The sequence below is a fragment of the Diceros bicornis genome, unplaced genomic scaffold, assembly GCF_020826845.1.
Source record: "Diceros bicornis minor isolate mBicDic1 unplaced genomic scaffold, mDicBic1.mat.cur scaffold_95_ctg1, whole genome shotgun sequence".
NCBI classification, from domain to species: Eukaryota; Metazoa; Chordata; class Mammalia; order Perissodactyla; family Rhinocerotidae; genus Diceros; species Diceros bicornis.
This window is the reverse complement of record NW_026691844.1, coordinates 1,087,435-1,101,995: the sequence shown is the minus strand read 5'-3', so window position 1 is coordinate 1,101,995 and position 14,561 is coordinate 1,087,435. Positions and strand designations below refer to the sequence as shown.

General features: G+C 39.4%; 1 protein-coding gene across 1 annotated transcript in view; it reads right to left on the bottom strand.

Moving 5' to 3' along the window:
* The window catches only part of LOC131403895 (centrosomal protein kizuna-like), a 66,651-nt gene extending 52,560 nt beyond the window's left edge, over positions 1 to 14,091 (bottom strand). Inside the window, 2 exon segments of the mRNA XM_058538126.1 lie at positions 12,734 to 13,049; positions 13,494 to 14,091. Of these exon segments, the coding sequence (XP_058394109.1) occupies positions 12,734 to 13,049; positions 13,494 to 14,091 (914 nt within the window).
* Positions 14,092 to 14,561: the final 470 nt, after the last annotated feature.

Below are 14,561 nucleotides of genomic sequence, written 5' to 3'. Positions count from 1 at the left end.
TTGCGGGTAAATGCCACAAGAAACACAGTTTTATGCAAGAATTTCAGATGCAAGAACCTCCTTCCCATATTTAACTTTGAAGAGGGGCTAAATTAAAATCACTAGAGGAGATTCACTTCATGTGATCACATTTTTATGACCCTGAGAAACCAAGGCTTTCATTTATTTAGTGTAAAAGGCAGCATTACGTTTTGCTGTCAGCCATACTCCAGGGGGGAAGGAACAAAGCAACTCTGCGAGTACTTTGCTCAGCTTGAAGAAGGGCACACAGCACTTCCTCAGCTTATTTGAGGCTGGAAGGCACAAAAATCAATACGGACAGAGCAAAAGCTCAAATTGCCACCGCTTAGTTTTCTTTTCTTTTCCTAATTAAATAATCTCATTTGCTTCTGGAGCTTCCTTATTCAACCTAATGAAATATTATCTCTGATATTCCAGTTTTTTAGGCAGTAGAGAGTTACTGGGAACCAGCCCAGGGTATCAGTTAAGAATACAGACTCTGGACCCAGACGGCCGAGCTCAAAGTACACTGAGCCACTTTGTGACTTTGAACATAACTTCTCTGTGTCTCAGTTTTCTCCTTTGTAAAAGGGTAATGATGATAGGAATAAATGGATTATTATAAACAAAGCTCTTCAGAACAGTGCCTGGCACAGAGTGGGTGCTATTGAAGGGTATATCACCATTATGATTGTGATTTGCATGGTAGAGCACAGAAATTAAGAGCATGAATTCTGGCATCCGGCGGTCAGTTCGAACGCTAGCTGCACCTCTAAGGTTATTTAATCCTTCTAAACCTCACTTGAAATACTCCACTTGGCATCTGCAGCACAACTTCTTCTTGGTTCTCTTGATTCTTCCCTGCAGCTTCGCCTCAAACTCCTTTGCTGTTTCCTTCTCATTTTCCTGACCTTGAATATGGAGCCAGGCCTTGGGCTGCTTTCCTATTCACACTCATTGCCTAATGTTCTTCTCAGGGTCCACGGCTTTAAAGTGCATTTATACTCTGATGATTCAGTAAAGTTGCAGGATACAAAATCAACATACAAAAATCAGTTGCATTTCTATATAACAATCCAAAGAAAACAATCCCATTTACAATAGTATCAAAAAGAATAAAATACTTAGGAATAAATTTAACCAAGGAGGCAAAAGACTTGTACATTAAAAACTACAAAACATAGCTGAAAGAAATTAAAGGAGAGACAGACAAATGGAAAGATATCTCATATTCATGGATTGGAAGATTTAATATTGTTAAAATGTTCACACTATCCAAAGTGAGCTACACATTCAATGCAATCCCTATCAAAATCCCAATGGCATTTTTCACAGAAATAGAAAAACCAATCCTAAAATTCATATGGAACCACAAAGGACTCTGAATAGCCAAAATAACATGGAGAAAATGAACAAAGCTGGAGGAGTCACATCTACTGATTGCAAAACATATTACAAAGCTACAATAATCAAAACAGTATGGTACTGGCATAAACACAGACACACAGACAAATGGAACAGAATAGAAACCCAGAAATAAATCCACATATATATAGTCAACTGATCTTTGACAAAGGCATCAAGGAGGCACAATGGGGAAAAGATAGTCTCTTCAACAAATGGTGCTGTTATTCACGTGCAAAAGAATAAAACTGGACCCTTATCTTACACTATACACAAAAATCAACTCAAAATAGACTTAAAAATCAACTTAAACGTAAGACCTGAAACTGTAAAACTCCTAGAAGAAAACATAGGGGAAAAGCTGCCTGACATTGGTCTTAGCAATGATTTCTTAAATATGACATCAAAAGCACAGGCAACAAAAGCAAAAATAGATAAGTGGGCCTACATCAAACTAGAAAATTTCTACACAGCAAAGGAAACAATCAACAGAGTGAAAAGGCAACCTACAGAATGGGAAAAATATCTGCAAACCATATATCTGATAAGAGGTTAACATCCAAAATACAAAAGGAACTCTAACAACTCAACTGCAAAAAACCAAATAACCTGATTAAAAAATGGAGAAAGGATTTGAATAGATATTTCTCAAAAGACGATATATAAATGGCCAACAGGTATATGAAAAGATGCTTAACATTACTTATCATCGGGGAAATGCAAATCAAAACCACAATGAGATATCACTTCATACTTGTTAGGATGGCCATTATTAAAAAAAAAAGGAAAGAAAAGAAAAGAACAAGTATTGTTGAGGATGTGGAAAAACTGGAACCCTGTGCACTATTAGTGGGAGTGTAAAATGTTGCAGCCGCTATGGAAAACAGCATGGAAGTTCCTCAAAAAATTAAAAATAGAACTACCATATGATCCAGCAATCTCACTCTGGGTATTTATCCAAAAGAACTGAAATCAGGATCTCAGAGACATAGCCGCACTCCCATGTTCACTGCAGCATTATTCACTGCAGCATTATAGCCAAGAGGGGGAAACAAACTAAATGTCATCGACAGATGAATGGATAAAGAAAATGTAGTATATACATGCAATGGAATATTATTTAGCCATAAAAAGAAGGAAATCCTGTCAGATGCTACAACATGGATGAACCTTGAGGACATCATGCTACACGAAATAAGTCAGTCACAGAAGGACAAACACTGGTTGGTTCCACTTATATGAGATATCTGAAGTAGTCAAATTCATAGAAGTAGAAAGTAGAATGGCGGTTGCCAGGGGCTGGGGGAAGAGGGAAATGAGGATTTACTGTTCAATGAGTATGACGTTTCAGTCGTTCAAGATGAAAAAGTTCTAGGGATATGGTATACAACAGTGTGCTTACAGTTAACAATATTGTACTGTACATGTAAAAATGTTAACTTTTCAATAAATGGTGCTGGAACGGGATATCCACATGAACAAAAATGAATCTAGACACAGATCTTATACCCTTCACAAAAATTAACTCAAAATGGATCACAGACCTAAATGTAAAATATAAAACCATAAAACTCCTAGAAGATAACATAGGAGAAAGTCTAGATGACTTTGGGTATGGTGATAACTTTTTATTTGTTTATTTATTTTTTATTTTTTTCTGAGGAAGATCAACCCTGAGCTAACATCCACGCTAATCCTCCTCTTTTTGCTGAGGACGACCGGCTCTGCGCTAACGTCTATTGCCAATCCTCCTCCTTTTTTTTTTTTTTTCCCCAAAGCCCCAGTAGATAGTTGTATGTTATAGTTGCACATCCTTCTAGTTGCTGTATGTGGGACACAGCCTCAGCATGGCCAGAGAAGCAGTGCGTCAGTGCACGCCCGGGATCTGAACCCGGGCCGCCAGTAGCGGAGTGCGCGCACTTAACCGCTAAGCCACGGGCCCGGCCCTGGTGATGACTTTTTAGACACAACACTAAAGACATGATCCACGAACAAAATAACTAATAAGCTAGACTTCGTTAAAATTAAAAAACTTATGCTCTGCAAAAGATAACATCAAGAGAATGAGAAGACAAGCCACAGACTGGGAGAAAATATTTGCAAAAGACACATCTGATAAAGGACTTATATCCAAAATATACAAAGAGCTCTTTAAAACTCAACAATAAGAAAACGAATAACCCAATTAAAAAACGGGAAAAGATCTGAACAGACACCTCACCAAAGAAGATATACAGATGGTAAATAAGCATATGAAAAGATACTCAACATCATATGTCATTAGGGAACAGCAAATTAAAACAAGAAGATATCATTACATACCTATTAGAATGGCTAAAATCCAAAAAAACTGACAATAACAAATGCTAACAAGGATTATAGAAACAAGAACTCTCATTCATTGCTGATGGGAATGCAAAATGGTACAGCCACTTTGGGAGACAGTTTGGGAGCCTCTTATAAAACTAAACATAGTCTTACCAAACAATCCAGCAATTGCACTCTTCGGTATTTACCCAAATGAACTGAAAACTTACATCCACACAAAAACCTGCACATGGATGTCTACAGCAGCTTTATTCATAATTGCCAACAATGTGGAAGTCACAAAGATGTCCTCCAGTAGGTGAATGGATAAACTGCAGTACATCAAGACAACATAATATTATTCAGCACTAAAAAGAAATGATCTATCAAGCCGCAAAAAGACATGGAGGAACCTCAAAGGCATATTACTAAGTGAAAGAACCCAATCTGAAAAGGCTACATACTATACGATTTCAAGAATATGACATTCTGGAAAAGCCAAAACTATAAACTGTAAAAGGATCAGTAGTTAGCAGGGGGTGGGGGTGGGGGTATGAATAGGTAGAGCACACAGGATTTTTAGGGCAGTGAAAATACTCTTTATGATACTATAATGATGGATACATGTCATTATACATTGTTCAAACTCATAGAATGTACAATACCAAGGGTGAATTGTAATATAAATTGTGGACTTTGGGTGATTATGATGTGTCAATGCAGGTTCATCAGTTGTAACAAATGTACCACTCTGGTGTAGGATATTGATGATGGGGGAGGCTATGTACGTGTAGGGGCAGGCGGTATATAGGAAATCTCTGTACCTAATTCTTAATTTTATTGTGAACCTAAAACTGTTCCAAAAAATAAAGTCTTAAAAAATGTTAAGAGGATAGATCTCATGTTATGTATTATTTTATTTTATTTTATTTATTTATTTTTCCCCCCCTAAGCCCCAGTAGATAGTTGTATGTCATAGTTGCACATCCTTCTAGTTGCTGTACGTGGGACGCGGCCTCAGCATGGCCGGAGAAGCGGTGCGTCGGTGCGCGCCCGGGATCTGAACCTGGGCCGCCAGCAGCGGAGCGCGCGCACTTAACCGCTAAGCCACGGGGCCGGCCCTGTGTTTTTTTTTAAACACAAAAAATATATGTATATCCAGAATTTGACACTTCTCACTGCTGCCACCCTGGCCCAAGGCACCACCACCTACTCCCTAGATTACTGTAATATTCTCTAAACAGGTCTCCTTGCTCCCACCCTGTCCCCTACAGTTCATTTTCCATTAAGCAGCCAGAGTGGTTCTTCACCTCCCTTGAAGCACAATCCAAAGTTCTTCCTACAGCCTACAAGACCCTTTGTGATGTGGCCCACTGATATTTCTCTCACTCCATCTCCTACCTTCCTCACTCACCTGTTGTGGTCCAGCTGCACTGGCTTCTTTGCTGTTCCTAGAAACACCACGTATGCTGCCACTAGAGGGCCTGTGTACTTGCTGTTCCTGCTGCATGGTATTCTCGTCCTCAAGATATATCCCACTCATCTCCAAGACACTGAAGGAGAGAAATGAAACATAAATTGATAAACAAACAAATATACCAGGGTGAAAATTAAGGTAACAAAGAATAAAGCAGGTTAAATAGACAGAGAAGGCATGGGTACAATTTAATGTGGCTTACTCTCACTCACTTTAGATCTCCTCTCAAATGTCAAATCACCACAGAGACTTTCCCTGAGTATCCTACACTAAATTGCATCTATGCATTCTCTATGCACTTAACCTGCTCGTACTTTGTCATAATATTTTCACACAGATTGTTTATTGGTTTGTGTTTTCTTCCTCCCCTCCACACGCATGATCATAAATACCATAAGAGCAAGAGTAGTGCCTGGGACAGAGTAGGCACTCAGTAAATATTTAATGTTAAATGAACAAAGTCCTATACTAGCTATCTATAGACTCGTAACAAACTACCCCAAAGCTTTGTAGCTTAAAACAACAACCATTTTGGGGCCGGCCCCGTGGTGTAGTGGTTAAGTGTGCGCTCTCCGCTGCTGGCAGCCTGGGTTTGGATCCCGGGTGGGCACCACGCACCACTTGTCAGGCCATGCTGTGGCGGCATCCCATATAAAGTAGAGGAAGATGGGCATGCATGTTAGCTCAGGGCCAGTCTTCCTCAGCAAAAAGAGGAGGATTGGCATGGATGTTAGCTCAGGGCTGATCTTCCTTACACACACACACACACACACACAAAAAACAATAATAAAAAAAAAAAACACCACCATTTTATTCTATCTAATGACTTTGTGGATCAGAAAATCAGTCAGGGCTTGGCTGAGTGGATTCTTCTGTTTTAGGTATTATTGAGAGAGGTTATTCAGTGATATCAGCTGGTGGATGCACTTGGTAGAGGGTCCAAGAAGGCTTCGCCTACATGTCTGGTACTTTGGAGGGGATAGCTGCAAGGATGGGCACAGCTGGGACCACAGTCTAGAGCACCTACACATAATTTCTTTACCACGGCAGTCTCAGAATAGTCAGACTTCTTACATGGTGGTTCAGGGTTCCAAGAACACATGTTCCAGCAAAAAGAGTGGCAACTGCACGGCCTTTTATAACTCAACTTTGGAAGTCATAGAGGATCAATTCTACCATGCTCTATTTGGTTGAAGCAGTCATAAGCCCATCCATATTCAAGGGAAGGGGAGAGAGATCCCATCTTTTAATAAGAGGAGTGTTGAAGAATTTGCAGCCATATTTCAGATTGCTACAACCCCATACCTCACAGTACAGAGCTTTGGGCCTACTAGGTATTCAGGAAACTTTGGTTGACTCAAAATGGAATTACAAAATGGGATTTTCAACTAAGGTACTATAACTAGAAGAGAGAACAGTTTGGTTCTTTAATACAGGGGTTTATAAAAAATAATTAATTTTAAATGGTCTACATAATTTCAAAACCAAAAAACTAAACATCAAACTCAAAACAGACCATCTATGAGGGGCTCACCAACAGACTGGACATAGCTGAGGAAAGAATCAGTGAGCTTGAGGATATGTCAGTACAAATTTCCCAAACTGAAATGCGAAGAGAAGGAAGAATGAAAAAAAAATGGGACAGAACATCCAAGAATTGTAGGATAATTACAAAGGGTGTAACATACAAGTAATGGGAATACCAGAAGGAGGAGAAAGAGAGAAAGGAGCAGAAGGAATATTTGAAGTAATAATGGCTAAGAATTTTCCGAAGTTAACAACATATACCACCAAACTACAGATCCAGGAAGCTCAGAGAACACCAAGTAGGATAATTACCCAAAAAATCTACACCTAGGAATATCACAAAAATCCTTAAAGTGTATGCACCTAACAACAGAGCATTGAAATACACAGGCAAAAAGTGATAGAACTGCAAGGAGAAATAGATAAAGCCACTATTATAGTTGAATATTTAGTCACCTCTGTCGGTGACTAACATATCCAGCAGGTAAAAAGCAGCAAGGATATAGCTAAACTGAATAGCACCATTAAATTGGATCTAATCGACATTTATAAGATACTTCATCCAACAACAGCAAAATACACATGGTCACATGGAACGTTTGCTAAGACAAACCACATTCTGGGCCATAAAACACACCTCAACAAAGTTACAAGAACAGAAGTCATAGAAAGTATGTTCTCAGACCACAACAGAATTAAACTGAGATCAATAACAGAAATATAGCTAGGAAATCTCAAAATATTTGGAGATTAAACAACACACTCCTAAACACATGGGTAAAAGAGGAAGTCTCAGAAGAAATTTAAAAATATTTTGAACTGAACGAAAATGAAAATACAACTTATCAAAATTTGTGGGATGCAGTGAAAGCAGTGCTTCCAGGGAAATTTATAGCACTGAATGCACACATTAGAAAAGAAGAAAGCTCTAAAAGTCAATAATCAAAGCTCCCACCTTAGGAAACTAGAAAAGAGAAGAGCAAATTAAATTCAAAGTGAGCAGAAGAAAAGAAGTAATAAAATTTAGAGCAGAAACCAATGAAATTGAAAATAGGCAAACAATAAAGAAAATCAAAAGACAAAAAGCTGGTTCTTTGGGGAAAAACCCAACAAAATGGATAAACCTCTAGCCAGGTTTATTAGTCTGCTCAGGTTGCCATAACAAAATATCACAAATTGGGTGATTTAGACAACAAAAATTTATTTTTTGCAATTCTAGAGGCAGGGAAGTCCAAGATCAAGGTGTCAGCTGATTTGGTTCCTAGTGAGACTTGCAGATGGCCACCTCTCACTGTGTCCTCACATGGCAGAGAAAGAAAGCTCTGGTGTCTCTTCCTCTTCTTTTAAGAGACCAGCCCTATTGGATAACGGCTTCACCCTTATGATCTCATTTAATCTTTATCATCTCCTCATAGGCAATCTCATTTAAAGCTCAGGGTCCTCTTCCAAGTTCACTGGTTGTTGGCAGAATTCAGGTCCTCGTGGCTATAGGACTGAGGCCCTCAGCTCCCACAGGGCACATACCATCGTCTGCCACGTGGCCTTCATCATAAGATGGCAAGTTTGCTTCTTCAGGTGAACAGGAGAGTATCTCAGCTGCTTTGAATCTGATTTCAGTAAGTGCCCAGTCCCTTTTAAAGGTTGATCTGTTTAGGTCTGGCCCACCCCGAACAATTCCTTTTTGATTACCTCAAAGTCAACTGATTTGGGGACTTTCATTATGTTTGCAAAATTCTTTACCTCTGTCACGTAACATAGCCTAATCACAGAAAGGAAATCCTTCAAACTCACAGTCCTGCCCACACGCAAAGTGAGGGGATTATACAGAGTGTACATCAGGGGGCAGGAACCTCAGGGGCCATCTCAGAATTCTGCCCACCAGTGTATACAATTAATCCTGATGAAACTAATGATGTCAGATTAATTCTCCTAAATCAAGTTACTCACCATACCACTCTTCTCTTAAAATAACCTTCAATAGTTCTGGAAAACACAGAGAAGGAACTTTAAATTCTTTACCCTGATATTCAAGGTCTTTCTCAAACATGACCCAGGCAACATTTTAAACCTTTACTCCAACAAGCCCTGCTCAATGAGCCCTTAGTCACACGCTTTGCTCTGCCCTCCCACGCCCTTTGTGTTCTCTGTATCTGCATTCCTTCTTGCACTCTTCCTCCAGACCTCATTCACTCCTTTCCCTCCTCCTTCTTATTCAAGCCTTTACAGCCTTCAAGATGCTGCATCAACACCCCGGGATAAAACCTTTCCTGACCCTTTTGACTCACACTGAGGTTATCTTCATTTGAATTTGTCCTCAAGTACTGTGGTGGATTGCAAAAAGCAACCGTAATCTTCCCATTCCTGTGTGCAATCATTTGCAATGTGACTTTGCCACTCATCCCATCAAGAGGTGGATTATATTTTTTCACCTCTTGACTCTAGGCTGGGTCCTGTGACTTTCTTTAGCCAATGGGACATGAGCAAACCTGACACAAGCAGACACTTTAAAGCATTTGTGCACTGGGGCTTGCCCTCTTGCTGTGCTGGGAACCCTGCTACCACCACCAGGTGACTGAGGTTGGACTACTCTACTGGACGATAAGGGACACCTGGCCAAATAATTCTTGTAGCCCCAAATGACACTGGGCCAACCACCTGGCACCTGAAAAATAATAAATGTCTGGTGTTTTAGGTCATGAAGCTTTGTACCAATGTTTGCAGCAAACTACTCTTTAACAATGAGATTCAAGGTCCTCCTTTTTAACAACATTGCTTTTACTCAGCTTCATTCTAATATGCTTCCTTGTGAGAAATGTGAATTATAGCTTGCAATGAAGGAACTGTGCAGGAAGCACAAGCTGGTCTTCAATTATCTGGAAATATCCATGGGGGTGGGTCATGAACCTTCTCAAAGATGCTTGGCTTTTAAACAGAGAAGCAATCCATATGTCCATCAACAGATGAATGGATAAACAAAATGTGGTATATCCATACACTGGAATATTATTTAGCCTAAAAAGGAATGAAGTTCTGATACCTGCTACAACATGGATGAATCTTGAAAATGTTATGTGAATTGAAATAGACCAAAAGGACAAATATATAAGGGGGACAAAAAAGTTTTGGAAATAGGTAGTGGTGATGGTTGTACAATATCATGAACATAATTAACGTCACTAAATTGTACACTTAAAAATGGAAAATTTTATGTTATATACATTTTAACACAGCATTTAAATATTAATAATATAATATGCCAAAAACTCTTGAATTATACCCTTTAAATGGGTGGATTGTATGGTACGTGAATTATATCTCAATAAAGCTGTTAAAAAGTTTTTTTAAATAAAACAAACAAAAAACAAGAGAAAACACCACCAAAAGTCACCCTTGATTTCACTTTTCTCCTCAGATGGAAACTACGCTGCATACTGCACATCTATTTTCCCTTCACTGCCAGGAAGCTTAAGACCAAGTTTTATGTTCAAGGTCAGCAACTCAGCTGGCACATAGATGTGCTCAAACATAGTATCTATCATCATTCTCATCAAATCAGAGGTTCCGCTTTCCTGTTCAGATCCTTCTATGTGTCTTCCTTTGTCCCATCTCTCGATCTTTGTTAACTAAAATTCATTCAAGTGACTTTTCTCCAGGCCCCCAACAGACCCTAAAGTAAACTGAGATAATGAACCTTTGAGGTCATAGTATTAGCTCTGTAAATATGACACTATAGTCTCAGATGAATAATTAACCCTCAGAGCAAGGAGAAGAGCTCATGCTAAAGAGGAAATAAGAGAACGCAGCGCCTCAAAAGCGGTGAGGATGTCAGCAGTTTAACCAGGATCATTTAAACCACCTTCAACCTATTCCTGGGTAGTACTTTTTTTTTTGTTTTGTTTATTTATTTATTTATTTTTTCCCCCAAAGCCCCAGTAGATAGCTGTATGTCATAGATGCAAATCCTTCTAGTTGCTGTATGTGGGACACGGCCTCAGCATGGCCCGAGAAGCGGTGCGTCAGTGTGCGCCTGGGATCCGAACCTGGGCCGCCAGCAGCGGAGTGCGCGCACTTAACCGCTAAGCCACAGGGCCGGCCCCTGGGTAGTACTTTTACCACAGAAAAATCAATGGGCTCAAATTTGGTAACAGACAGAAAACAACCATTGCTGACTGACCTTTCATCCTGGGACCATTCCATTAGGACAAACTATTCAAAAATTCCCCAAATGCCCATATTTTCTAACAAATTTTGGAAAACTATATCCCAAAATTCTGAGGAACTTGGCTTTAAGATCATAGGAAAAAGTCAGTCATATAGGAGAAGGAGAGAGAGAACATTCTTAATTCTATACACATACCCAACTTTTTTCATCTCAGAAAAAGCCTGAGTCCTGGGTAAGTACGCTAGTCCCCCAGTTAATCCACCAAACTACTTACTTGTCCAATGAATTGCTATAAAAAGAAGCCTACAAATACGAAACCCAAAACAGATACATTCTATCTCTAGTAATAAAGTTTCTGATGATGTAGTATATAATACCTGTACCTCTTTGACAAGAGAAGTATTCTTACTAGAAAAATCCAATGGGGGGCCAGCCCGGGGGCACAAGCGGTTAAGTGCATGCGCTCCGCTGCGGCGGCCCGGGGTTCGCTGGTTTGGATCCCGGGCGCGCACTGACGCACCACTTGTCAAGCCATGCTGTGGCGGCGTCCCATATAAAGTGGAGGAAGATGGCCATGGATGTTAGCCCAGGGCTAGTCTTCCTCAGCAAAAAGAGGAGGATTGGCAGATGTTACCTCAGGGCCGATCTTCCTCACACACACACAAAAAAATCCATTTGGCTTGCCACTCTAATAAATCAAATTTCCCAATGACAGGAACCATGTTGGTTCTTCCATCCACAGTACAAGTACTTTGTACTTGGATGTGCTATTAATAAATATTTCTTGAACATCACTTTAAAGTCAATCAGACTATAAATTAAAATTTTCACCATAAGTAGATAATGAATGGTAAGAGGCAATACATTAAAGGTGCAACGCTGCTCTAAAAGAGAACATATCCCCTCATATACAAGGATGCCCACTTGGCTTTTCACTGTTGCTGGGACTGTTGGAAAGAAAGAGTGATGGCATCACAGTGTAACAGAAAATTCTAGTGGTGGCATGTGGGTTGGGGAGGCAGGCTGTATGGAAGGTCTGCCCCAACGGCCTCCGTGTCATTCCTATGCCCCTAGCCTTGATTTCCTCATTTTTAAAAGGTGAGATCTACCTTAGTTTGTTACGTAGGTTCCTTCCACTCCTAAAAGAGATTTGATGCTATTAGAGTTATTTTTCATTGCAGAATTGGTTTTCAACAGTTTCCATGTTTTCTACACAATTCCACCTAGTACCTCCAATCAATAATAAAAAATTATACATGAGCTTTCATGAGTTGGATATTATAATAAGTGCTCAAAATGTATAACACTGATGTTGTTCCTATTTAACATTAAAGATTCCAGTGTCCTCATATTTACATTCAGAAAAGGAAAGCTGGCTTAGATATACACTTAGAAGAACTTATTAACTCATATTTAATCGTATGACAAAAATGACACCATGGCAAGGGATATTAGGATTAAGCAAATTAATTAGATACAAAGTTCCTAGCCTCTAAAGCTGAATTCCTAGTAAGTTTAACCGTTTGTCACCTTCTGTGTTACCACAACTTCAAAATGATTTGTTTTCTTAAAAGGCTGGAGGGTAGGGGTGGGGGGAATGACTTATGAATTAACCAGGGATTGTTTGGATATAATTATAAACTGCAAATCACCATGATTTCAATGATATTCAGACTTTTAAAGCTATTTTATAAAAAAAGAAAAGAAAGCAAATTAGACCTTTGCTAAGAGATTATTTATGAGTAAGGAACTTATACATTCATGACTGAGTGTTCGACAATACATTCCCAGTGGAATGATCTCTAAAAACGTCTATAATTAAAAACAGAATAGTAAAAAAAAATTCAATGGCTTACTCTCTTGTTGGTGAGTTAGTGGAGGATTCCTTTTTTGAATCAGGAGAGCTTAGAGTTTGCAAAATACAATTATGTTTTTCGGTGGATAGGGCACCTCTTTCTTGCTCAGAGTGGATTAATTTTAAGGCCTCTATTCCATCTTCTCCCTCCATCTTGTCACTCGGATCTGGCTGTGGTTCTGGACTCTCTAAAATCAGACCATCTTCACTTACGGCAACTGTGAGGTCACTGCTGCTGCTCAGACTTTCCTCTTCCTGCTGTTGCTGCATTTTCCTGAAGGGCTTCTGTGCCTCGGGGTCCCCGTGAGGAGGATGATCTGGAAGAGGGGATATGAAGAGACTACTGATCACTAAGTGCAGGGAGAAGCGAGGTAAGACGTTCCACCTCACGGAATGGGATTATTCATCAGTTAAAACATGTAGAAACAATACATGATTAATTACAGTATTTAAAAACTCATTAAAAATATTTTATTAAATATATTAAAAATATAACAATGAGTTTAAAAATCAGAGAATTCGCTTGTAAGAATATTTCCACATACATATTTAAGAATTCATTAGAATGGAATTTGTTGGCAAAGTCACCACTGTACTTTGTTTTTTGACAAAAGATAAAATTAGAGAGTACACTTTGTTCTTACATAAGACCACTACCACCCAGAAAAACTAAATACCAACAAAAATCAGCAAACAATCTCAGCCTCTCACCCCACCTGAGAAACCTTCCTGAGCAGAATGCTTCTCTTGAGAACACTTACTTTCAGATGCACAGTATTCTGAGACTGATATCGGAGCGACTGGTAGTCTGGCACTGTCTTCCTTGACTTCAATATGTTCCCGTGTCAGTATTTCTCCCTCTGATGCCCCTGATCTGCTGGAACTGTCACACTTTAAATCAGTGGTTCTGCTCCCTGGACGTAATCTTCCCCGTAACAGGGAATGGAGTTCAGCAGACTTTTTGCTTTCAGATAAATTACTCTTGCCGTGACGTGAGTTGCTTCCTATCTCCAAGCAATGAGTCTGTTCCTCCTCAGACAATGGGCTGGCTGTGACTGGCGTTTTCTCACCAATCTGAAGAGATGTCCTTCCATCTATTTTGTCAGACTTATTTAAGCACTGTGTGCCACTATTAGTGCAGACTACATAGCTGTCTGTCACATCACTGCTCTGGGCTGTCTGTTGCTGTGAACGTGGGTCAAGAATTGTTCTGAAGTTCTTCGTGGGTTGGGGAGATTTCTGCTCTGTACTAACATCTCCAGCGCTTGAGATGGCTGACATTTGGCGGCCCATAAAGATTGTTGCTGGTTGATACAATCCTCTTGACACAGCTGTCCCCAAGTTAATCCCTGCCTGCATTGCAACCTGCAGCACCAAAAGAGACGTGAGTTAAATGTATTGTGTATGAACAATTAGGTTGTTTAGGTTGTTTTCAGAAATGAAATGAGGAAAAGGAAGCATCACCATTGAAATCAACAGCTACCATGTTTATAAAACTCATGGCTTCCTACAAAATGAATGAGCAAAAAACTGGTATAGTCCATACTCTTTAATTTTAAAAACAGTGTTGGTTCACAAAGCAAATATTGTCAAGGAACTATGGAATCTATATTTTTCAAAAAGAAATGCATACATTGCACAACTATGTGAATGTACTTAACGCCACTGAATTGTACACTTAAATGTGGTTAAGATGGTAAATTTTATGTTATGTATATTTTAGCACAAGCAAAAAAAAAAAAGCTGTGAGTTCTAGCCACTTTCCTCAGAGATGCTCAGATTTGATGGAGCTAGGAAGGTACCTGATGGAAAAAAAAAAAAAGGGAGAG